Source organism: Punica granatum, chromosome 7, assembly GCF_007655135.1.
Source record: "Punica granatum isolate Tunisia-2019 chromosome 7, ASM765513v2, whole genome shotgun sequence".
Lineage (NCBI taxonomy): Eukaryota > Viridiplantae > Streptophyta > Magnoliopsida > Myrtales > Lythraceae > Punica > Punica granatum.
Window position 1 is genome coordinate 24,065,307 of NC_045133.1, and position 25,062 is coordinate 24,090,368.

Consider the following 25,062-nt stretch of genomic DNA (forward strand, 5'->3'; position numbering starts at 1 on the left):
TGAATGAGCGTGATATTGAGCTTGCACGTCCCATGATTCCGTCCTCACACATCTACGATATCACGTAATTCAGCCTCGGTACGGTTTTAACGAAAAATTTATGTACTTCATGCAATAGACAAGCTTTCTTTTCTGATGAGCTAAATAAACTCAACGTGTATCCAAAGGTCATTATGTAGGTGCGTAATTTGTTTGCGTAAATATTTCTTTTTTAAGGATGTAGAAAGTGTGCAATTTGGGTCCATGGCTCTGGAGTAGAATATATTATATATATATATATATATATAATGGAAAAACGGGGCCAAACCCCACTCCCCCCGTAGTTCAAGTTTTCGCCCCCTTCACCCAGGAATATTTTGGTTGCTTTTGGCGGATGGCTTGCGCTAGGTTCTATTACTGAAATTCATGGCACGATGAAGGACTGAAAACGGCTCAGGGGCCGAAGCGGAAAGCCTCAAATAATAGCGCTATTAAAACTAGTCGGTGGATGGTGATAATAATAAGGACCAAAAGACAGATGCAATAAATTTCGCGTAAACCAATCAGTACAAGCATTTTTCTCTGTGTAAATAATATTAACTGTAATTCCTATCGAAACGCTATCTCCAAGTACGAAAACGTTCCATACAAAATATTAATCGATCGATTCGTACATACGGTTCCTTGTACAAAATATCATTCTCCAAATACGAAAATATTTCGAACGAGCGCAGCGATTGGATATTCAGCAGTTACACCCAATAATTTCTCATAAACAATATTATATTAGAAACAATCAGACGATATATTATGATTGAAATTTAACAGCTATAAATATAATTTTATCCAACTAATTAATAGATGGTTATAAAAATTACTCTACTTTCAAGCATTAATCAATCATGTCTCTCACTCTAAGTGATTTTATACTAGTGTCTCCACAATACTTTAAATTATTTTGAGGTAAGCACCATAAGCACCCTTGCTCTCTGCCCAAATTACACACACTACCACTGTCTTTTCAAAATATTCTTCTGCGTATTCCTATCAATATATAAATATATATTTTATGATTAGAGACACTGAATGTATGTATGGACAGCACCGGAACTGCAAACACGGCGGGTCCATCCCCAAGCTCAGCTCCCTAAACGCCCTCAACTCATACTCCTGGGGACGTGATCACTATGCCTGCTCTGCCTGACAGTGGAAGCTCCTCGGAGGCGTCAATGATGGTAAGTACGGATGGGTCAGGCACTCTAACTTCGCCATCAATTCATTTGGTGAGTGAGTCGATGAATCTCAGTTTCAATCATGAAGCTGTTGTCAGTAATAAATGAGTTCGTGTCTTCATCTATTTTATTTAGATTTGGATTGTCTGAATAAGATTCTTTTAGACTGAGATCAATCACAATCATCGATTAGCTGATAATCCCAAGTTAACATGATGATTCCAGCAGGCGAATCAAATTGTTGTGATTGCCTGCCTTGCACCGGATGAGTCTTTTCAGACTAGTTCCATCTCGGAATCTCCCCTTACCAACTTATATGACATGGTCTTCTGATTTGCCCTAAATTTAATTCTGTAAATGTAATCTGATTTGATCTAATCAAGCGACCTGCCCATGCAAGGGAAGATTTCCTTTTTCAGATGGTCGATTCTTTTTCTATTTCTTTTTCTCTTTTTTCGGGATAAGTGGAGGGGAATATTTGAATAACTAATGCAAGAAAACTTACTTATAGTTACAATGGACTTTGAAATGGATTGAAGAACAGATTATTTTTCATTGACTATTTGTCCATGGGATGATCAAGAAGTTTCTGAAGTTCCAGGCTGATATGGACGGCTTCGTGGAGGATGGATCTCTTGATGACAACGTCTCCGAGTCTTCTTTATCCCATGATGACATCGAACCCCGTGATCCTGTGGGTCAGTGCATGGACTTTAGTAAAGGTATTATATCTATCGAGTTGGTAATTAGATCACATAATTAATTCGAACTTGATTAATCTGTTTCAGGATTCACATTCACTGAAGTTAATACTGTTCGAGCAAGCACCCGCAAAGTCGTCTGCTGCCACTTCTCATCCGATGGAAAATTGCTTGCAAGTGGTGGCCACGACAAAAAAGTAAGTAGCAGGAGAAACAAGAATGAAGCAATCGATATATAGACGTCCGTCCCTCTCTCTTTCGCTGACTGCTTGCTCGAATTTTCTATGTGGTGTGAAAACAGGCTGTTCTATGGTACACGGACACTCTAAAGCCTAAGACGACCCTTGACGAACACGTATCTATGATCACAGATGTCCGTTTTAGCCCAAGCATGCCGCGCCTTGCCACATCCTCGTTCGATAAGACCGTCAGACTCTGGGATGCTGACAATGTCGGTGAACCCTTTTTATTCTGTCAATTAATATTTTGATGACAATCACCAATTGCTTGCTTAGTATTTGGCATTTATTCTGGTGCTCATCGACTGAGACCGCGTTAATTTGCAGCCCGGGTATTCGCTCCGGACGTTCATGGGACACAATGCAGTTGTGATTTCTCTCGATTTTCACCCGAATAAGGATGATCTCTTATGCTCTTGTGATGGAGATGGTGAGATACGGTACTGGAGTATTAATAACGGGAGCTGTACGAGAGTTTTTAAGGTAAAATTGATAGATAGGGCATGTTTGGTATTCTTTGTACCGTTTTCTGTTCTATAAAAGACAGCACGATATGTGGACTGAGAATCATTCTTCAGAAGGCCGATGACCTTACTGACGGATTCCGAGGCAAAACTGTTTTAGCCAGTCGTGAGCTTGACTTTGAAAAAAAACATTTCTTTAACAGAAGATTCTAATTTGACCCTAAACCTCTGACTCCGTGTCTTCGTATGGAATCAGGGAGGAATGGCCCAGGTGAGATTCCAACCGCTTCTGGGGAGATATCTTGCAGCAGCTGCTGAGAATGTCCTTTCGATATTGGACGTGGAGACCCAAGCTTGCCGACAAACCTTGCAGGTAAACTTTTTTCTAATCTGAAAACGAAATTGGCATGTGATTGTTTCTCTCTCTGAGCTGGTCTTGTAAGATATGACAATCCTCCATCGTCATTATATGCCTACTTTGGTGCTCGAGAATGTGTAAAGACCATCGACGTGTGCTGAAACTTAAGCCTTCTCTTTTTGGTCATTGCAGGGTCACACAAAGCCGATCGATTCTGTCTGTTGGGACTCTACTGGAGACTTACTTGCATCAGTAAGTGAGGACTCTGTGAGGGTATGGGCGCTCGGGTCAGGAAGTGAAGGGGAGTGTGTGCACGAACTGAGCTGCGATGGCAACAAATTCCATTCGGCCGTGTTCCACCCTACATGGCCGTCATTGCTCCTGATTGGCTGTTACCAGGTGATCAGAAGGTTTTAAAATTTGTTCATCCCTCCGATGATCAAGTTGGCCCAATCCATTTATTGGCAGATCTTCTTCTCTGGCTTCTTGCCGGTACTTCATTCACATATTCTGTCGGGAATTTCCTCTTGCAGTCATTGGAGCTCTGGAACATGTCGGAGAACAAGACGATGACCCTGCCGGCACATGATGGGCTTATCACTGCCTTGGCCGTGTCCAACGTGACAAGGTTGGTTGCCTCAGCCAGCCACGACAAGTCGGTCAAGCTATGGAAGTAGGTCCGGAGGAAAAGGGATCGGCTGTAATCTATGTGGCTGTTAAATCACTTCTGGTGTTTTCTCAATATCCATCCTCAGATTCTGAAAACGAAGATCTAAGCTCAGTGAGAGACGCAAATTGGGGAGGAACATTAACCTCTGTACCGTTCCTTTAGAATGCTCTTTTTTGTTTCTTGGGCTGCTTTTGTAATGACATTTCCCGTTAGGCTTCCCTTAACAACAAAGTGATCAACGTGTAAAAGTTCCAGTGTTTTTCTATTTGTTTTCTTCTTATATCAAAATACGAATAACTCGTGTTTGAACCTCGGTTCAAAGTGCCTAACCCGACAGGCGAGGTCCAGTCAGGAGTGACTATCAGTCCGTTTGAACCATCCAGTTCCTGCGGAGAAATGATGCTAATTTCTTAGGACATCAGCATATCTGGTTTGTGCATGTTCTCTCTTCCTACTGGTCGATGCTCGTGATCGATGGCTCTTGTACGGTAAGTGAGTCGAGAAATGTTCACTTACCTTGACATATACTCTTCTTTGCACATGACGATTAAGGCAACCATCATATGAGTCTAAAAGCGCCTTGTGATCATATTTGAACCGATATCCGAGAAGAATTAATTTCAGTCATTAAGTTAAGAATATCCGTAGTCTTGTTAACACCCTCACTTTTGGAATTCTTGACTTTTCTTTGTCTTTGTATTTTTTAATTGGTTCCTTATAATAAAATAATAACACGTAGTTTAGTTGCTTTTTTCAGATAATAAAGAAGATATTTTGGAAGCAATTGATCATTGTGACACAATACCTTACTATCGAAGAAGATTTTATTTTATCCACAACCTTAATGGTCCGTAGTCTTTAGTTAAATGGCCATTTGATCAACGATTGGTGTGGGGACTATCATGAAGCATAACTATACCAATTTTTTTTTTTCTCTTATTGATTGTCAAAGAGAATTATTATAATTACTTATTTATTGTGTCATATTTCACTATTTTTATTAACTATTCTTCATCATCATGTATTATAAGAAAAAACTTATTAAGTATATATTTAATACCAAGTAAACACATAAACAAGGTTAGTTTCAATCAATAAGCTAAAAATATTTCATGATTTCTCTGAAAATAGGAGGATGACTGAAATATATAAAGTATGGATAAGTATAAGTCGGAAGCGTTGAGAGACAAACAACAACACAATAATGCGACAGTAGAATATTGTAGGAAAATTAAGAATTTAACTTATTTATAAACTTAGTAAACTTAAAATAAAATAAAATATATCATCTTATAAAAATAAAACTGTTGTTTGAGTCTTCTCTAGCTATAAATACGACACGTGTCCACTATTTATTCTTTTTCATTCTAACCAATTTTCTTTTCTTTTCAAATTTACCCGCAAATTTTCATTCTTTTTCGTTTCAATCCATCCTTTCAATTTTCTTTTTTACGTTTTCCAAAAAAATTCAAAATTAGCATGTCTTAATTATCAATATGTCATTTAACTAAAATATTTCACATCCTACAAATTATTGAGTACAAAATCATTTGAATACTCGTGAGCACTTTTTTCTCAAAATGATACTATACGTAATTTGTCTTTATAAATTTATAGAGAAATAAAGATGAAGTGGATCCTATTGAATTGTTCGGATATTTCTTTGGTAGAATGGCTTTGGTTTTAATCAATCCCTCAATTCTTTGGTCTGTCTTTTCCTTTTCTTTTTAAGCAAAAAATATTATTATTATTATTTTTATTAAATTATTCTCTCTATATATGAAGTCATAACTCATAATTTTTTAAATTATAAGATCTCAATTAGTTAATCTTAGGAAATTAATGTGTATGATATAATAATACGAGTTAATTATTTTTTTGGTACGTATAAAATTAGTTAATTTCATTAAATTTATTCATAGATTCAAGTACACTATGACTATCCTATTGAAATTTTTTTCCCGTCAAATTGTTATTAATTTATTTTTACATTTATATCATTCTTCTTCATTCCATATACATTTAAAATAGATTCCGGTCTTTTTTATATTCATTTATGCTTTTCGAGAGGAATTCGCTTAATAAAAATTATATTTATAGATAATAATGGCAATTTCATGTGTTATATAAATATATATGGTAATTTGTATATAAAAAATTAGTATCTGCTCTTGCCTTTTTATACTTATCATATCATTTGATTAAGTTTCTCATTTCCTTTTCTTCCACATCTATATATTCATTAAGTTAAGATAGTTGCGAAATTAGACTATCTTATTTATTTGAAAATAAGCTACACTATATTAATTTATTTATTATTATTTTCAATGTTATTAATATCCTTTTTCACATTTTGATCATGAGAAAAAAATTATTATTCACTGAATTTTTTTGAGAACCCGGCATCGTGCGAATTTCTTCCTAGTTAAGAAAGAAAATGCGATATTCAGATGACAGGTGGCTATCCGAGGTCGGGCAAGAGTCTCAAGCACATGCTGGCGTGGATATGGATAGTTTTACTAGGACGAGAACCGACACTCACATACATACAAATACACATGTCACTGAATTGAGGCACGTTTTAATCACCTTTCTATAACCTAACAACTTTTGCTAAAGTCAGCAATAATTGATGCAAACGATGGAGAAGAAACCGACCTCCCACCAAAGGCAATAATGAGGGGGTAATCTCGCCACGAAAGCCAGTAAATTATTTTAAGCGATTCGACGTTTAATTTCTTTAAATAAAATTTTGAATTCGAATATTATTAATGAAAAAAATCATATTGAGAGGGGTTTATCTCTTAACAGATCGACCAAATCAAATTAGATAAATTGTGACTCGTTAAACTTTCAAATACCAAAGTATATACCGAAAAAACATAATGCACTTGAACTTGGGGATCAGGTTCATCTCGGCCTAACGTTTCTAAAGCCGAGGAAGGGGCTATTTTTGAAAAAGAAAAAAGAGAAGGGATAAATTCGCTAATCTGCACCTTACAGCATAATTTTCAATGTAGTATATAACTAGGTACTTACCCGCGCTTCGCCGCGGCCTAAAAAATGCATCAAATGATTTAAAAATTTATAAATAACATTAAGTAATGGAGAATATCATGAATTTTGAGGAAATAAAAATAATCTCATTTTACAAGTTTGTGAAAATAAATTAAAAATGAAACTAATTTTCTTGATTGGATCTTCTTATGTGGGTAAAGGGAGAAAATGCATTTCGCCCAAAAAAGAGAGAAAAAGTATTATCTATAAGCCTATAAGTATAAGCCATAAAAAGATACAATACATAAGAGGAAAGTCTATGAATAAAAATAATTAATGTGGATCAAAAAGAATGATATTTATAAAGAAAAACAAAGTACATGATAAATGTATAATTTTTTAGAAAAAAAATAGATAGATAGGATACACACGGTTTCAAATTCTACAATATTTGAAAAAAATTATGTACATGATAGGTACATAGACGTGATGTTTTATTTGTTTGGGAGCGGTAAAGGTTTGATTGCTATAAGTGACAACATTTATACAAATATAGTAATTGAAAAAAAAGGAAAAAAAACTAGTGCACATAGGGACAAATCTAGACCAAAATTGGAGAAAATAACTATTTTTTTAAATAAATGACATGATCGGTTGATCATGAAATACCAATTGCTTGTTGAGCTCTGTAAATTGCGTGAAAATAAGATACTCCAAATCTAAAGTCGAAGAGTTTTATAAAACGTGAAAATTAAAGAAAAAAGAAATTAAATACTCGAGAGATGGAAAGAACATTGCAAATATCGTAATTGGTATAGCTAGTTATTTCGATACGAAATTTTTCCAAATGAAGTTGAGAAAAAAAAAATTCTAAAGATATTGGTCCGACCATAACGACCACATTATTTACATCAACTGGTTAATCGAATTATCTTTTATCTTGTTTGGATTGGATTAAAAATAATTGGGAACAAAGAAGAATTTAAAGGAAATTGTATAAACTAAAAAATGAAATTAAAAAAGAAACTGCGAGTGGGGAGTTTTCCCCATTCGCCCTCTTATCCCAAAATCAATCTCCAATTCTTAGGGGGCGTTTGGTTTCAGAGTTAAAATAACTTTGATTTTGATTTTGATTTTGATTTTGATTGTGAAAAAAGACAAATGAGATGGTATTATAAATTTGACTTGGAAAACGTGTGTTTTTGTTGTGTAGTGGGTAGAGTTAAAATCAAAATCATGATTCTAAAATCTGATCATGAAACCAAACAGGCCATTTTTATATTCTTTATCCTTAATTTTTTTTCTTGCTCTTCCAAATTAATCCATCCATGATCATATCAAAAAAATATATTATAGTTGGAGCGCGATATGAGTGAGTTAGGCCGTGCTAATGCTTGGATATATTTTTATTTTACATATAAATACACAAATAAGAAGAAGAAAAAATAAATAATAAAGAATTAATATATATATATATATATACACACATATACAAGAAAAGACAATGAAAATGAAAATTAAAAAAGAAAAAGAAAAAACTATGGCATTGACAAATAGCAATATGAACAACAGTTTTAGATTATTAAAAAAGATTACCGTACTTTCATAGCATAATAAAGAAATTAGAAGTAACAAATATATTAAAGTTGATCTTAGCCAAGAAGCCAAGCCAAGAAAGGTATAGAAGTAACAAATATATTTGGATACATATTGCCACTCCTAATTTCGAGTTTGGAATGGAGGCCGTCAACGAGCCATTACCATCCTGTTCTTCATCAGTTTTAAGTTCTTTAGCTTTTAGAAATATTCATATTATTAAAATTTAAAATTATTAAAAAAGTACAAAAAGCTTAATTCTAGTTTTTATGAAATATTACGCACTTATCCAAACCAAGTAAATATTACAGCCTTATTATAGAGAAAAATTTTCCAGCCAAAAACAAAAGGAAAATCTTTTAAAACATTACAATCTTTTTCCATATTTATTGGGAAAAAAACAAATAAAAAAAGCTAGAAGTTCATCATGTCTACTTATGACATTCAAACGCAGGTTTAGCTCTTTACAACCATAACATTCTGCCGCCAACCTTCCCCGCATCATCATTGCTTTTGGGTTCGACATATGTGGCCCTCATCCAAATAAACAAATTTATCAGTATCTTAGGGAGGGTATTTTCGTCCTTCTACCTAGGATTTTTTTTCTTTTTCCTTGTTCTTCTTTTTTATATTTTATTTTATGATAAATCGTTTTGCCTTTTTTCCTTGGGCCGACAGATGGAACTGCAAGTGCAACAATCTTCCGCAACTTGGCAGTTAGGCCCCAGCCCTCGCAATAACAAATTTCTTACGAATTACATAATTTTAAAATAATATGAATCAGATTTTAAATAATCTAAAGGATATCCACTGGAGAAGGGAGTGTAGTACAGTGATTAATATCACCGCTTAATAACTTAATGGTTTTATGTTTGATTCTCATTAGTGGGATTATTTGTGTCCTTTTATTTAGATTTTTTTTTCATTTCTTTGTATTAGATTATGAGTTTCCTATTGTAATCGAAAAAAGAAGAAGAAGAAGATATCCACTAATTTAGTTTATATGATGATGCGATATTTTTTCTTGATTTCTATTTCAGAAAATATTAATTATATCCAGCATGCTGATTTCCCCGATTTGCCCTTTGCTTGATCGAACAACCTCTCCTATGCCCCTGACTTATGATTGTGGACCAGATCGGTTTGGCTGTAGAATTTAAAACCAGTGAACCGGTTCATAATTTACTATTCCCGATAGTAAATTATGATCCGAACTTACCGTTGGAGATTGGACTTGTCTTTTGCATTATTTTCGTATCTTAGCTATCTATATATTTATTGTTTTAATATTATACTAATTTGAAATTCTTTTTTACTTCATTGTATAATCCACCCACAAATATTAGACCTTATAATTATTATTCATTCTTTCAAGTTGCACCCAGAAAAGAGGATGATACAACAGTGAAAAAAGCAAGGTAAGAACTTGACTTCAAATTTGAAATCGAGTATCATGCACTGAATGCTTTTGTTGGAATCTTTTACATTTTCAAATTTAGAAACATATCCTATTTTGCAATCTTTCCAATTCAAACTATCTGCTTGAATGATAACATATGAGCTATGCTAACAGTTGCATTGCAACACTTGACAAGTTCTACAAAGGCTTTGATCCATAGTGACTGTCCATTTAACAAGGCTAATAAAATCATAGTTTTCTAATAAAAATGATATAACGAAGTAACGCACGTTTTGTCTGATAACTAATAGATTTTAGATTCAATTTTCATGATGTGTTCCTTTATCAATTATATTAGGATTTTCTATTAGAAGCTTGCGAGAGAGACTTTTGTTTAAGCAACATGATATTTTATTACTTCCCCTCTTGAGCCTTAGACCTCCTTTATGCCGATATATATACTCATTTTATTTGTACAAATTGCCCCTCTGGGGTTGACGATTGTTAATTAATATATCTCTATCAAAAAAGATTTACATTTCATCGTATTAGATCATAGTCGTCGACATCACGGTGTGATACGGGTCCGACCCCCTAAGACCACTAGACCGTCCTATGGTTTGCTATTGCGGTCGGGTGGCTTGTCCGCTCCGGATCAAGTAAGCTCAGCTCAAATGGGGTAAAACCGGAAATAAGTCGCGAAACGACCGTAACAAACACCCGCGTCGCACTCCAACCCGCCACCTCGTTCCCTCCCTCCCTCCCTCCTTCCTCTGCAACTCTCACTTCCCTCTCATGCACTCAACAACAGAAAACCGTTTCCGAAGAAGTATAGTCACAAGCTAGCAGACTGAAACACCGCAGCTGAGCTTCCCAATCCATAGAGGGGGGAGAGAGAGAGAGAGAGATGGCGATCCCTGACTCTGACCGCGACCGCGCCAGGACCCGACCCCCGCCACACCCCACGACTCATCGGCCGCCGGTAAAGTCCCGCGTGCCGCTCCGACGGCTCCTCCGGGTGGCCTCCGTAGCTGGCGGGATTCAATTCGGGTGGGCCCTCCAGCTCTCCCTGCTGACGCCCTACGTCCAGGAGCTCGGCATCCCCCACGCCTGGGCCAGCGTCATATGGCTCTGCGGGCCCCTCTCCGGGCTGCTGGTCCAGCCCCTGGTCGGCCACATGAGCGACCGGTGCACCAGCCGGTTCGGCCGCCGGCGGCCGTTCATCGTGGCGGGAGCCCTGTGCATCGCCGTCGCTGTACTGATAATCGGCCACTCAGCTGATATCGGCTGGCTGTTCGGTGACAGAGGCACCACCAGGCCGCGGGCGATCGGGGCCTTCGTTTTCGGATTCTGGATCCTTGACGTCGCTAATAACATGACCCAGGGCCCCTGCCGAGCTCTGCTCGCCGATCTCACGGGTAATTCTCAGCTCAATTCCTTCTGGGGTTCAATGTTTCATGTCCGATTCAATCTTATCTCTTCGAAACCCTACAATTGATTGCTTCGGAGGAAGAAGGCATCGAATATCTGACTGGTTTTATTTCTTTTTTCGACGCTACGATAATTTTGTCCCTTTTTCTCGTGCATTTCTTAATTGGAAGAAAAATAAATAAAACCAGTGATTTTGTCGGTTTGTATGTTATTCTTAATTTGACCTTATCTGCTTGATATTTCTCATCCCATGATTTGAGTTGGTCCACAGCAAGGAATTGTTGTACTCTGCTTTCCTTCTTTGCCAATCATACACTATGATTCCTTTGTTCCTTGTGATCTAAACTTCATTTGGAAGCTCATGATTCTTGCGGAGGTCAATGTTTTAGTTGCTTCAACTCAGTAACTTTGCCCAACAATGTTCGCAGCCGAGGAACATTAAAAGTAGTAAATTTGAGCAGAAATGCGATCAACAGTGTGTATATTATCATGGCAACTTCGGACTAAGCATTTACTCATGATCTTTCCATGATTTAACTGTCATATATGTGCTGTATGTTGTTAATCCTGGAGGTTGGCATGCTGCTTGTCCTTGACATTGCAAGTGATGTTTAGTCAGCTCACAGAATATGCTATAAAAAACCATAATGCAAAAGAGAATTGGAAAATTTACTAAAACCAGTACAACTCAAAGCCTGCCCTGGGGAAGATCGGGATGATAGATCATTACTGGCTGGATACTATGTTTCTCCATTTAGATGAAACCGAAACAGCTCTGAGTGCTCTTCGGTCAAGAATCATTTGCTCCCCTTTTTCTTCATTTCCCTGTTTCACTTGCGAAAGAGCAAATCACCTGATTGCACCTTACGGTAAATGTAAGAGTCTAAATGATAAGAATTATGTGAAAACAAGTCGTTGGCATTTGATTTCAGCTGAACTTATTTGACTTCAGGGAAGGACCACAGAAGGACTCGAGTGGCCAATGCATACTTCTCACTTTTTATGGCTGTTGGCAACATTCTTGGCTTTGCTACCGGTTCGTTCAGTGGATGGTATAAGGTCTTTCCTTTTACAATGACCGATGCATGCGATATAAACTGCGCCAATCTGAAGTCTGCATTCTTCATCGACATTGCATTTATTGCCGTCACCACATATATAAGCGTCTCTGCGGCTCAGGAGGTGCCCCTTAGTTCAAATGACGGGCAACCGACCTCAGCTGAAGGAGGACTTGAACAGTCAAGCGAGACTCAAGAAGCTTTCATGTGGGAACTCTTTGGGACATTTAGATATTTTTCTGGGACTGTATGGATAATATTGCTTGTCACAGCTCTGACTTGGATTGGATGGTTTCCCTTCCTTCTCTTCGACACTGATTGGATGGGTCGAGAGATTTACGGTGGCAAGCCTAATGAGGGACCGAACTACAACATGGGAGTTAGAATGGGTGCCTTAGGTCTCATGTTGCAATCTGTTGTCCTTGGGATAACTTCAATACTCATGGAGAAGCTCTGCAGTAAGTGGGGTGCAGGTTTCGTGTGGGGGATTTCGAATGTTCTCATGGCTCTCTCTTTTCTCGCAATGCTTATAGTCACTTATGTGAACAGAGTGGATTTCGAAGGCAGAGATTTACCTCCTGAGGGAATTGTAATTGCTGCTGTAGTGATTTTTTCAGTACTCGGATTTCCGTTGTCGGTGAGGATCTAAAACTATCCAGGGCTTCTACTTGAACTTATGCTCACTTGCGTAGAAAAAATTTCACTTAGAAAGTTATAAAGGTAGACTTAAGAGGATAGATCTCCTGCAATTGTGTATTTTTCATTATGCTGTAATAGTTATTCCTGCAATTGAATGATTGGAATATCCTATTGCAGATCACTTATAGTGTTCCGTATGCCTTGATTGCAACCCGTATTGAGAATCTGGGACTTGGTCAAGGTATGCATCTTGCAGTTCTTGTTGAAAATCTCGGCTCTGCATGTGGTTGTAAAGTGGCTTAATTTAATTGGTTATTTTTGCAGGGTTATCTATGGGTGTTCTGAACCTGGCAATCGTTATCCCTCAGGTATGGGTCTTCTGCTTTGTATCCTCTGCAGTTTATATATTATATATGTAACTGCTGCTTTCCCTAGTTACCTCTCTTAAAGTCAACACAAGTGAGCTATAGTGTCAAATGTAAGCAAAAATCGTTAGATGACGCTTTATGGTAATTTGAGCACAGTAAATGAGTCGAAATTAGTATGTTTGAGCAGTGTATGAAACCCTCTTTAAGTGGGAGGACAATATGAAGGCTAGCAACATTAGCTATCAAAGTAATATTTCTTTCAGTCTAGTTTTCCTTTACGTTTCTTGGTATTCCAGCATTTAGTTGGGGAATTGTTTTTATTTGACTTCCCACCTCTTCAGAGTTCAGACCAAATTATAGCTGTTGGTTGTTCCGATTAGCATCAAAATGTGAGCCAAATTCCATGCTTGTTCAACCTTGATCTAGTCTTCAGAAAAAAACCTTGTCCAACTGTGAAGGCCTAGTTTGTAAGTAGCTCCTTCCATTATGGGTAACTTGTTAATGGCAATGTGTGTAAACTGGATGATGCCCCTAATGTGCGGAGTTCCTTAAATTGGGCTCTGCATTCCTAATTTCAAAGAAACTGTTGAAGCTTCCAACAGCGGAAATAAGGATTCATTCTGTTCAATGTAAGGTCAATAATGCTGCATTTACATGGATATAGTGCTGGTTGTCATGAGCATGACATTCATGAGGCAATATATTAACAGAGGACATTAAAAGATCGAAAACTTGAGGTGGAAAGTGAGCTAAATAAGTGCAGTGGTCATCTATACTTTGTGTCTTTTGAGGTGTACTCAAGACGATCATGGCTTAGCTAATTGTAATGCTCTGGAAAAATTATTCATGTGTGTCCTTTATTTTCTCTGGAAACACTTCCAGAGAAGAAAACCGCCATAATTCAAACCTGAGCACTCTCAGCAAATGTCTGCTGCATGTTTAGTTAATTTTTTCTCATCCAGGAGTGCGAGCTTTTCTTTCTTTCTATTTTTTTCTCAACAAAACTTGTTAACAGGTGATCGTGTCCCTTGGAAGTGGACCTTGGGATCAATTATTCGGTGGTGGGAATTCACCTGCTTTTGCAGTGGCAGCTGTAGCAGCCTTTGCTGCTGGGCTTATAGCTATCTTGGCTATTCCTCGAACTAGTGTGCAGCAGAAACCCAGGGCTGTCATCTGAATTACTCAAGATGTAGGTTCTGTTTACCTGCGGAAGTTCAGTTGAAGAAATTCTTTGCCAAGCAAGATGAGTAATTCGTAATTGTTCTTGCTTGCAGTTATCCGCTTTTATTTGAGGACTCTCCCTTCCACTGCTTCCATGGAAGGAGGCTGGGTGCCACGTATTTTTGGGGCACTGCCATTTGAATTCGAAACAAGTGAGTTTGGCCACCAGCCAAAGAGCTGTCGAAGAAAATTCTTTCTTTTTGATTGTAGATTGCATCGTCGATGCTGTGAGAAGGTAGGAGGTGTAGGCTTTTAAGTTTATTTACATATAACGGTGGCAATGCGTTCAAAATTCATTGAGCGAATGATCATGCTTTGTGTATATATATCCCCGTCATTCCGGTATTCTTGTTTTCTGTGTATCGCATTTTGTTAGGTGCCTTTTCATTTAAGAATGCACACTATCAGAGTGTTTTGCGAGGGTTGGTAGAGAGCTTTGATTTGTTATGCTTCGAATGGAGATGTTTCCATGATGAGGCAATGGTGCTGAAGATGGTACAAGTGTTGGGATTTCGGACTTGTTTCGTCTAAAATATTAAGATCAAATGGTATTTTACTGATGGTTCGTTGTCACGGAGGTTCTGTTCTGTTCTCTCTCTTGTTCCTTTTTGTATCTTGCGAAACAATTGAGTTATATATGAGGATCTTGAGATAAGACTTCCATGCGATATAAGCCTTTTATAATGGACAATATGATCGACACTGTCGGAATTTCTTGGCTAACTTAGGGGCGGATTGGCCTCTCCTAGCCATTGGAATCGGAGGTTTTGTGGAATTTGCCTATTCGGAAAGCTTATTCAGTCTTTAGTGCATTTTTTGCCACTTCCGTCAATGGTCAAATCAACTTTTTCTGAGACTCCACATAATATAGAGATAATCTGACAGTTATCGGAGGTTGGACTCCGGCTCATGTCGAGGGATGATAGAATTTGCCAGCCGCCCATTGGAGTCCAATCCAAGATGGCAAGATGGCCTTCTTAGACAATATGGGACTCAACGGGAGTTCATTATAACAACATAAGAAGTATAGAAGTCCTTTTCTAAATAAGACAAACTGAAGGGCCTGTTTGTGAAATTCGCTCGGAAAGGGAATTCTGCGCATTTCCCATATTCTTTCTTCCTTCTTTGCGTCGCCCCGTTTGATTCTCTGTCCTCTCTCTCTCTCTCTCTCTCTCTCTCCCCCCGCTGCACGTCCGATCTGCGCCGTGTGGTGTCTCAAAGATGGAGGGGTGGGACCCGAACACGAAATCGACGCTTACCCAGATTCCCCTGCTGACGGTGAAGGCCGGGCCGAGGGACGGCGGCGCGTGGACGCAGCGGCTGAAGGAGGAGTACAAGGCCATGATCGCCTACACCCAGATGAACAAGTCCAACGACAATGACTGGTTCAGGATCTCCGCCGCCAACCCGGAGGGGACCCGGTGGACCGGCAAGTGCTGGTACGTCCACAACCTCCTCAAGTACGAGTTCGACCTCCAGTTCGACATCCCCGTCACCTATCCCGCCACCGCCCCCGAGATCGAGCTCCCTCAGCTCGACGGCAAAACCCAGAAGGTGCACACACTCTCTCTCCCTCCCCTTTACAATTGGAATTTTGTAATGGATGAGGAAGACGGTGAATTTCGGCTTAGTTGCGTGAAAAATCAAAGCCTTACCTTTTTAGCAACGTGAAATCAATGCTTGGACCTGCAATTATCTGCTCATTCCGGTCAGTTTGATTGCTGCTGAGGCTCATTTTTTCGTGAAGTATTGCCCTTATGAGAAGGTTCTTTTTTCTAACTTATTTGATGGGATTTTAGCTGCTTCCTTGGATGTTTCGGGCGCATTTAGGTAATGATTGATACAAAATCATTTTAACTATTGTAGGCTAATTGATTTCTAATCGAGAACGTCTCCTGGGAAATTGAAGTTGACCCTTATTGAATTCTCAGTTGTTTGATTAGCTGACGGTGTTGGATTTCGGTTGATAGTCTTCTGGGTCTTTGCAGATGTATAGGGGAGGGAAGATATGCTTGACGGTGCACTTCAAGCCCCTGTGGGCCAAGAACTGGTAATTTCAAGGCTCTGTCCTTCTAGCTGAAATGCTTTTATTCATTGCATGCAAGCTTTTAATCGGCCTTGTTTCGGGGAAGTAGCATTCAACTAGTACCAGAACTGAGCCTTATGGAGATCTCGGGGACAGAGATTACTGTTAGGAAAACGATGTCAAAGCTCAGCCATATGATTTCAGATGCTTTAAGTTATGAAAGTCTTATCACCAGGATAGACGGACTTGACTGATCCAGTCGAAGTGAGAGAGAAATATGTTGGAGCTGAACGGAAGTTGTATATCTGGAACTTCTGTGGGAGATAGGAAGAAACCTCGTGAATGTGCTTAGAACAGGGCCTGACTATGACTATAAGAAAACATAATAACTAGGTTGTGTTTGTTTCAACTTAGATTAATAAGTGCTTAAAAGTTAATTACAAGTTAGTTATAAGGAAAAATGAATGGGAGAAAGAGGGAAAGATAAGAAATGAGGTTCTAAACTACTCAATCAATAAGTCAAAAACTACGTAATGAGTTAAGCAAAAATATTTGACTTAATAAAATAAGTCATTTTTTATTTATTGGTGCTCTTTCTCCTTCACAAAACATCTCCCCATCCTTATCATTTATCCACTCTTCCTATACATTTTTTCCTTAACTAATTAAGTGCTTAAAAATTAAGCACTTAATTTATCAAACGCCTCGATGAGTCAAAAACATCGGATATACATTTTGACTTATTGATTAAGTTGTATATCGGATGTTTCTCTGCTGTCTGAAACACCATTAAATAATGACTGAGGCTCATCGCTTCAACCTAAAGATGACAACAGAGGATGGGGAAAAAAAAAATCGGAAGGAGAATTTTATATCTCGCAATGTTGACAGGGGCTTTTGGAAAGCTTCTTGTAGTAGTTGCTCTGATGATCCGTTGGTTTGAAGACTTGTAGTACCAGCAAAATCAGACCTTGGAGATACGTTCAACCTTAGTAGGGACTCATCATGTAGTTAGCAAGAGTATACCAATGTGCTTCATTTCATGGTTGGATGTTCCTACGGCAGTTGTAGATCATTCACGTATCACGTAGCTGTTTTCTTTCTCAACGTTCTCTATCATCATCATAGCAGCTATTAATTTGTGCAGGCCAATTCTTAGTATGTTCAGTTCATCTTCAGAGCTTGTATGGTCTTCTCTTAGATGGCGTGAATTTTATCTTTTAACAAGGAATATTTTGACGCTAAACTCACTCGAAATTCCCTCCTAGTGGGATGTTGAATGAAGTCTACTTTCATGCGTCTCGTATGCTGTTATGTGAAATTCCTCTAAGGCTCATTTTCGTTGTTAGATATGGAAAATCCCCCAACGACAAGACTGCTTTGCTCATCTAAGTTGAAGTGCCTTATTAATTCTTGAGCATCGCTTTCGTCTCATTGAAGTTTGTTGTCTACTTGCACTGGCTAAGAACTGTTCCGCATTCTACTAGCGATCATGCCAAAATTGATTTCCTCATTCTTAACTTTAAATAATTCTCGAGCTAAAAAATGGCTGTCCTAGTACATTAGCTTGTTACTTATTGTGGATTATGTTATTTCTCCACTTAAATACGAGGAATTGAGACTTGATTGTTGTTCTTATGGACTCTCCTATTTTACTTTTGACAGTCCCCGGTTCGGCATTGCGCATGCACTCTGTTTAGGATTAGCTCCGTGGCTTGCTGCAGAGGTTCCCATACTTGTAGACTCAGGTATGATTAAGCACAAAGATGATGCTGCATCATCCACTGAAACATAAGTCCGATCTTGAGATTGTAGGGGGAAAAGGGCCCCCATTTAGAGCTCCATAATTATATCGAAAGAGAAAATAAGTACTGCAGTGCTAGTGGCAATTTGAACTATGGATATTTGCAGTCGTGTACAACTCTTTGAGAAGTGTGAGTTACAGATAGAGCTATAATTTCTCACTTGATTTAAGACTTTTGAGACTCCTGGTAGTGTCTTCTCGGTTAGTATTCCTGTATATTCCTTTGGAACCTGTTTTTTGTTGTGGGACGATACCTGGCAATGACCGGGGAAGAAAAGATCCTGACTCTCAGTGGTTCATTACTCACCTAGTTGGGAAATTTTGGAAAATGATCTCAATTTGGTTTGTTCGAAGTTCAAATTTAGTTTGAAAGTGAAGAGAATATCATCTCTTTTCTCTAGTGATCATTCTTGTGCCTGAAGAATGTAAAGGTAATGGCATAATGTTTATAATTCCATTATTTCACGCCAAACATAATTGCTTGTAGAGCTTTTGCTCATTGCTTTTATGTCTGAAACTATGATCGAGAAAAAGACGAAAATCATGAGTTCTCTGTTTTGATACTTGGTCTATCTCTCAGAGGATGAGAACCAATAAAATGAATTAGTAGATCGGTTCCTACCAAATTAGGAATGGGCTAGAGTTATAAACATATAATCAATAATATGTTGATCGAGTCGATTCCATAAGTTCATTGCATGTTGATGGAGTTGATTTGATGAGTATAAGTTCATTGCATATTGAACCGGATCGGAAATATGCATTCTCATTATGAGAAGGGTCATTAAGAGTATCTAAAGAGATGCTACGTTTACCTATGGATCGATCAAATAGAGGGCGTACGAGATAATGATGTAAACAATACAATCAATAGAGGGCGTACGTGTGGATTACTGATTTATATTTCTTCACCGATTTGCAGCAATCTTATTTCTTTTTGCTGAATACAGCAATCTTATACACAAACAATGTAATTATCAATATATATATATATATATATACACAAATAATGTAAACCGGTCAGAAAACTGATTTAGGTAAAGGTTTGCAGTATTTGAGGTTTTGTTAAACCTTACAAGCATACTCCATATTAGTCTTGTGCTCACTGGGGTTAGTCTTGATATTACGGTCCGTTACGATCATTAGCAGCAAGTGGACAACGGCAAGGTTCGTGCCTGCTGTTTCACCATGCTGGTAAATTAGCCTGAACCTCGAAGCGGCAATGGGCTAAATAAATAAACAACCCTTGCTTTTCTGATCCATTCTTTTTCGGGTTTTACGGCATGAATCGTTTTCAGCACAATGTTATGCAACTTGCTCAACCTGATATTGGTAGTAAAAGAACTGGTTCAATCGGATGCGGTCTTTGTGTATACCTTCGAGTTCTATCTTATGAAGGTTGCTTAGGAAATGCTATGTGACAAAACTCGACCTCGTGGAAGGGCTCTTGCCTAGGGCTTTGATATAATTGTATTTACATAGCTCACCATGTAATATAGATATACTCGTTTTCCTTGCCATGTTATTATTCATCATCAAACCTCAGTGATCGATGATTTGGCTTAGTAAAATAAAACCGGACACACCGAGAATTTCGACAAAAATCTCATCGGATTATTATTGGTAACTACTGACGCTAAACCGATGAAGTAGTTCATCGGTAATTATAGATATGTTATCCATGAATTTCCGATTGATTTGTTCGTCAGTGATTGATTACTGATGGATATTCTTGTTGGTAAGCTGTCGAAGGGCCTTTCGACAAGGGTTTTTCCAACTGGAAAAGGGTCCGTTTGTGTTAATAAGTTGTTGGGAATTCGTCGAAAATGGTGGTCTCCGACGAATTTCTGATGCCTTTATATCCGTCTGAAATTCCACGAATTCTTATAGTGATATTTGGCATGATTATCTTTATTAAGATAGTTTATTTTTTTCATAGCCATAAATCTCTCTCTTATTATATATGCACCGTATAGCTCTCTTGTACGAATACTGATTTCTACATCTATTCTACTTATATGTGGGAAGAAAAATAATTTGTAAAGTAATTTATGTAACTTTCACTTTCCGATACTACCTTTATTGCACATGCTTGGACAATTAAACTGCTGTTGGAAATCTCCGCGTAGCTGGATCTATCATGTATGAGAACACAATTATTTCCGCGAGAATTACTATTTTATTAATAATGCTAAATGAACAAACCAAAGTTTTCTAGATATCTCAAGTTTTTTTTTTTAAGGAAGACTTGTTAAGTGAATACAAAAAAAAAGTAATTAAGGAGTATAAGTTTTTTTTTTCTTCGATTATAAGGGAAGTCCATGCGCTTAATATATTGAAATAGAAATCTTAAATCTAATAAAAGGGCAAAGGTGGCTCCACTAAGTACCGAACCTGAAATCTTTTGGTCACCAGGCGAGAGGTGCACCACTGCGTTATACTCTTTCTTAATAGTATAAGTATTTTCATTATAAGAATCGAACTTAATTCTCTTTGTTATTAGGTGAAGGTGAGTACTACCCATTAAAAGATGAGTATTAACCAGTCCCTCTCTCTCTTGTCCTGACATCTCAAGTTAGAAACACGAAATGGACATTCTTTTCTTTTCTTTGTTTTTTTTTTGGGATGCAGGGGACATACTCTTTTTTTGTCCCGTGTGTATCCTTGATCATTCTTAAACATTGCTTAATAAAACCAAAACCCTCTTAAAAGCATGATTAGCCCAATAATTATCAACTAAATCGTCCAATCAAATGAAAGCCCTCTTTCTCAATCAACTACATATCTCCAACTAATTAGGATATCTATTCTCTATATCTTGCTTTGATTATTCCTTGGACAGCAAATCAACACATAATCTTCCTCACCAGCAGAACAATCATTCGTAGCTGTATATTTTAGCGCCCTACACGGTACTGCACTTGAATTAATTAACAAGAACCCGCCGGAAGCTCTCGACCGCTAGTCTTGCCTTGGTAAGTTGGTATAGAATGAAACAAGTGGGGCTGATTATGTCTAGTTGCTTCACTTAAACAGAGACCATGCATCCCATAATCAAACCCTAATCATTGATTTTATTTCATATTTTATGCTAGAGGTCATTCAAATAGTTTGACTACCAATGGAATAGTTGCACATATACACATATGTATGTCTATATTACATTGCATATATGTCGGCGGACAAAAGTTTAGTGGAAGAAAAGAGAGACGCGTTATTAAGGTGGCAATTCGCTATTTTTTTAAAGGGAGAGATTAGTATTAATCAGAAAGATTAAAGGCATAAGCTGATCTTCTAAACTAAAGACAACTTGAGTTTGAAATTCTAGGAGCTAGCAAACTGTTAGAAGCAACTGGGAGGATTTTTAGACAGCTTCACCTATCGTAGACTTAGCCACAAATGATGGTACAAACATGTATGGACGATAGCTTGTGTACGAAGAAACACGTTTTCTTTTTCTATCAATCCAATATTATCGAACCTCAACAGTTTCGACGGTATATGTGCATACCACACACTTCAGATAATTGAATCAATTCCTATATAAATGTCGACTCTAAGATGAGGTTTTGTGAAGTTCGTTTGATGTGTCTCCTATTAGAAATTATTTTTGGTAGTTCAAGTTTGCATATGAACCACAACTTAAGTGCTTTTTCTCTTCATTTTTGGAATAGTCAAAGAGAGTTGAAATAATATAGGTCGGGAAGAGCTTAAAGCATTTGATTGTTGCATCATCCTTAGTCTTCGCTAAGACATTTGTCAAAAAAAAAAAATCTTTGCTAAGACAAAATGCTAGATTTGTTGTAGCATGATCATCCAGCATATGCTCAAATATTTATGGAGAAAGCTCACGGAGGAGATGCTTTGAAAAGATTTCCCGACCAATTCACCGACTAATTAATCACATACGCACAGCGGAAAAATATTAGTTATGGAACACTCTGTTAATTTATGATGACCAAATCTTATGATGAACCACCGCAAACAGCTATTGAAAAGGAATTTCTATAGGATTAATTAACAAAAATACTTGTTTTTTTTTCCCTTTGTTATTAATTTATCGAGAGTGAATACAGAAAATTTTCCTGATCAAGCAAAGAACTCGACGGATCACTTGTTGCGTGTGAAACAAGACGAGATCATGGAGAAACATGGTGATGAAGATATGTGAGCTAAAAAAAAATGCATGTTGTAAATAAATAGAAGGGGAAAAATAAAAGAAATTGTAAATCATGATACCTAGCTATGGCTATGTAGCATAAAATCATGAACATTATATATAGCAGCATAAAAAACAATTATGCTATTTTCACAAAAAGAAAAAAAAAAGAGGATATACTATTAACATCGATCGCATATATACTGATTAAATATGTTTATGCATACATACATACATATGTAAATATATATGTAGAACCCAGCAAAAGAAATATATGTGTATATGTAGAGACTCCTAGAAAATTAATTATTATCAACCATACAATAATTCATATCTTTTGTTTTTTTGCTTCAAATTTATAAAATGCAGGTCATAGTTCAGGCAATAATTTCTTTCTTCTTTAGAAATATAAGTCCATCAGATTGGGATGCAGACAAAGTATGCTGAAAATTCCAGCTAAAAAGGATTTATTCACTAAATTAGATATGTTTATCCTATTCGTTTTCTTTTTGGCGTGAACCCTTATATCCGAAAACTCAATGGGTCCGACTAATCAAGTCGAGCCGGGTCAACTCATTAATGGGTAAAGCTCTCCGACGTGAACTTTCTTCGTCCACTAGACTCGAACCTAAGACCTTACTTAAGGGAACAAGTGCCGAACCATTTGAATCAACCTACGTTGGTTATCCTATTCACTTTGTTTTTTTTTCCTTCTTGGTTTGAGCTATTTAAAATGAAATCATCGGAGAAACGAACTAGGTACACCCAAACATTGGCATAAATATCGAGTTGTTTTGGTAAATTCAGACTAGCTATAGTGCATCTCCACACCTAAAATTAGAGTTTGAACGATAAAAAAATAAATATCGGGTAAGTACATCATCTACATTGAAGTTAGAAAAAAAATAGAAACCTAGTTGCACACGTACAATATACTTGGAGACAATAATGTGTTCAAGAAATTGTTTAATTTGGGCGTTAGGTTATTAATTTTTCTAACTACAATTAAGATGGTCTATGCAGGAGCACATGCTTCTGTACGGAAGATTTGCTTACTCCCTCCATTATTTCCCCGGCAGGTGGGCAATATGCATAATTTAGTGCCACAATAAGCAAAATTTCACCAATTAAATCTAACAATCATGGCTTTTTAAGTCATGAATCTAACTCACCCCTCTATAATTTTTAGGATCCGAATCTTAAAATATACAATTATTTTCCTGCGTTCGTGGGACGACAGATAATTTCTAGAATTCAAAAAGACTCATGGAGGAACTTAATTTAATTGAGAAATGCCACCAATTATTGTGAAATCATAGGCTAGTTGTGATCACTTTTGTCTCTATTATATGATGATCCCCGTCTGGACAGTAAAATCAAGAGTTATCACGAATTTTGGGCCTAAAAGAAAACAGGGAGTTAATGTGATAATTGCACAAAATTTTCTCGGGAACTAATAAAACATATTCTTCATTTTGCATGCATGATCCAAGATTTGTGGGTATTTCTCAACGTTTGAATAGAAATATACGTACAGATGAGATATACAAAACTACGGTTGATTGGTGTTTGAAAGAACAAGATTCCGGCATCCGTATGTGAAAATAAAATGTTAGCCAAATGCACTAGCGAAATGTATGGAAAAAAAAAATATCATGTTGCATTAAGATGGCTAGGTCACATTGCAAATATATTCCCATGTGGAACTAATATAAGCAAATGATCCTATGTTTTAGGTACCTTAACCCATCGATTTGTACAACCTCCTATTATTTCACCAAAAAAGAAAAGAAAAGAAAGTGTGCAACATCACATTATCCTTAACAAAATCTTGATTGCCCCCGCATGACTGCATTTTTAATGTTTGGTCCACTCATCATCATCAACCACTAGATCTTTGAACATATGCATGGATCTTTCGAGACTCATCAACGAGTGAGCACAAACAAAGCAGACACTATAAAATTTTCATCCACTACCTTTTTTTTTTTTTTTGGTATGAGCCTACATTTAGCTCCTATATTGTAGCTAGCTTTGTCCTCTTTCAAACAAGTGGGAATTAATGGAGATTATAGCTAAAACTTTTTGTATTTAATTATCAAAATATTATCTCAAATATGTGCGGGAATGATATATGGAAAGTCAGATCAATTCGAAATGCCAAACTAGCCGCTTCTCATACATAGCATCTGTATTAATTTAGTCTTTTCTTGGGGGCCTCCACATGTAATCGAGCTTCATATATGTGAGTGCTTTTTCAACTCAGACCTGTGCCATAATACATGCGGTAGACAAAAGCTCGTACTACTCACAGGAAAGATTAAACCTCGAACTACAAATTAATAAGAAAGGGGAATATATGGTTAAGAAAATAATTTTTTATTCTCATTAGAGTTCGGAATCAGCTTGGCAAATTTGGAAATATTTGCTTAATAGTAATTTTGAATTGAGTAAATTTGAATAGCTTGAAAAGAAAATTTAAAAAGAAAAGCGGATAAATTTATTAGAAAAGGTGGGAAGGGAGAGAGTGGGAGAGAAAAAAATAGGATTTTGAGTAATTATTTAAGTAAAATTACAACTATGACATCAATATAATGATTGTTATTAATTAGATTTATTTTATTAAGGGCATTTTTGAAAAGTAAAGTCAAATGAAAGGCGTTTTCGTACTTTATAATAGTAGAGAAAAGATATATATATATATATATATGATGGATATTA

General features: G+C 37.1%; 3 protein-coding genes across 9 annotated transcripts; all 3 read left to right on the top strand.

Moving 5' to 3' along the window:
- Positions 1-1,046: 1,046 nt before the first annotated feature.
- LOC116215515 (transcriptional corepressor LEUNIG-like) lies at positions 1,047-3,910 on the top strand. 7 transcript variants are annotated; one of them, XM_031551251.1, is made up of 8 exons: positions 1,047-1,262; positions 1,807-1,933; positions 2,000-2,109; positions 2,214-2,363; positions 2,479-2,634; positions 2,872-2,988; positions 3,166-3,372; positions 3,507-3,910. In XM_031551251.1, exons 1-8 carry the CDS (start codon positions 1,167-1,169, stop codon positions 3,648-3,650), a joined length of 1,107 nt encoding a protein of 368 aa, XP_031407111.1. In that variant the 5' UTR covers positions 1,047-1,166; the 3' UTR covers positions 3,651-3,910. The 7 variants fall into 7 exon arrangements, with proteins under 7 accessions (XP_031407111.1, XP_031407112.1, XP_031407113.1 ...); XM_031551252.1 differs by having other exon boundaries at positions 1,048-1,214; positions 1,795-1,933; XM_031551253.1 differs by having other exon boundaries at positions 1,048-1,214; positions 1,798-1,933.
- A 6,311-nt stretch (positions 3,911-10,221) lies between these two features.
- LOC116213415 (sucrose transport protein SUC4) lies at positions 10,222-14,925 on the top strand. Its single transcript, XM_031548332.1, has 6 exons — positions 10,222-11,053; positions 12,019-12,761; positions 12,941-13,004; positions 13,088-13,131; positions 14,147-14,320; positions 14,406-14,925. Exons 1-5 carry the CDS (start codon positions 10,543-10,545, stop codon positions 14,306-14,308), a joined length of 1,524 nt encoding a protein of 507 aa, XP_031404192.1. The 5' UTR covers positions 10,222-10,542; the 3' UTR covers positions 14,309-14,320; positions 14,406-14,925.
- Positions 14,926-15,470: 545 nt separating this feature from the next.
- Positions 15,471-18,535, top strand: LOC116213416 (ubiquitin-fold modifier-conjugating enzyme 1). Its single transcript, XM_031548333.1, has 3 exons — positions 15,471-15,906; positions 16,341-16,402; positions 18,044-18,535. Exons 1-3 carry the CDS (start codon positions 15,574-15,576, stop codon positions 18,171-18,173), a joined length of 525 nt encoding a protein of 174 aa, XP_031404193.1. The 5' UTR covers positions 15,471-15,573; the 3' UTR covers positions 18,174-18,535.
- The last annotated feature ends 6,527 nt before the right edge of the window (positions 18,536-25,062 follow it).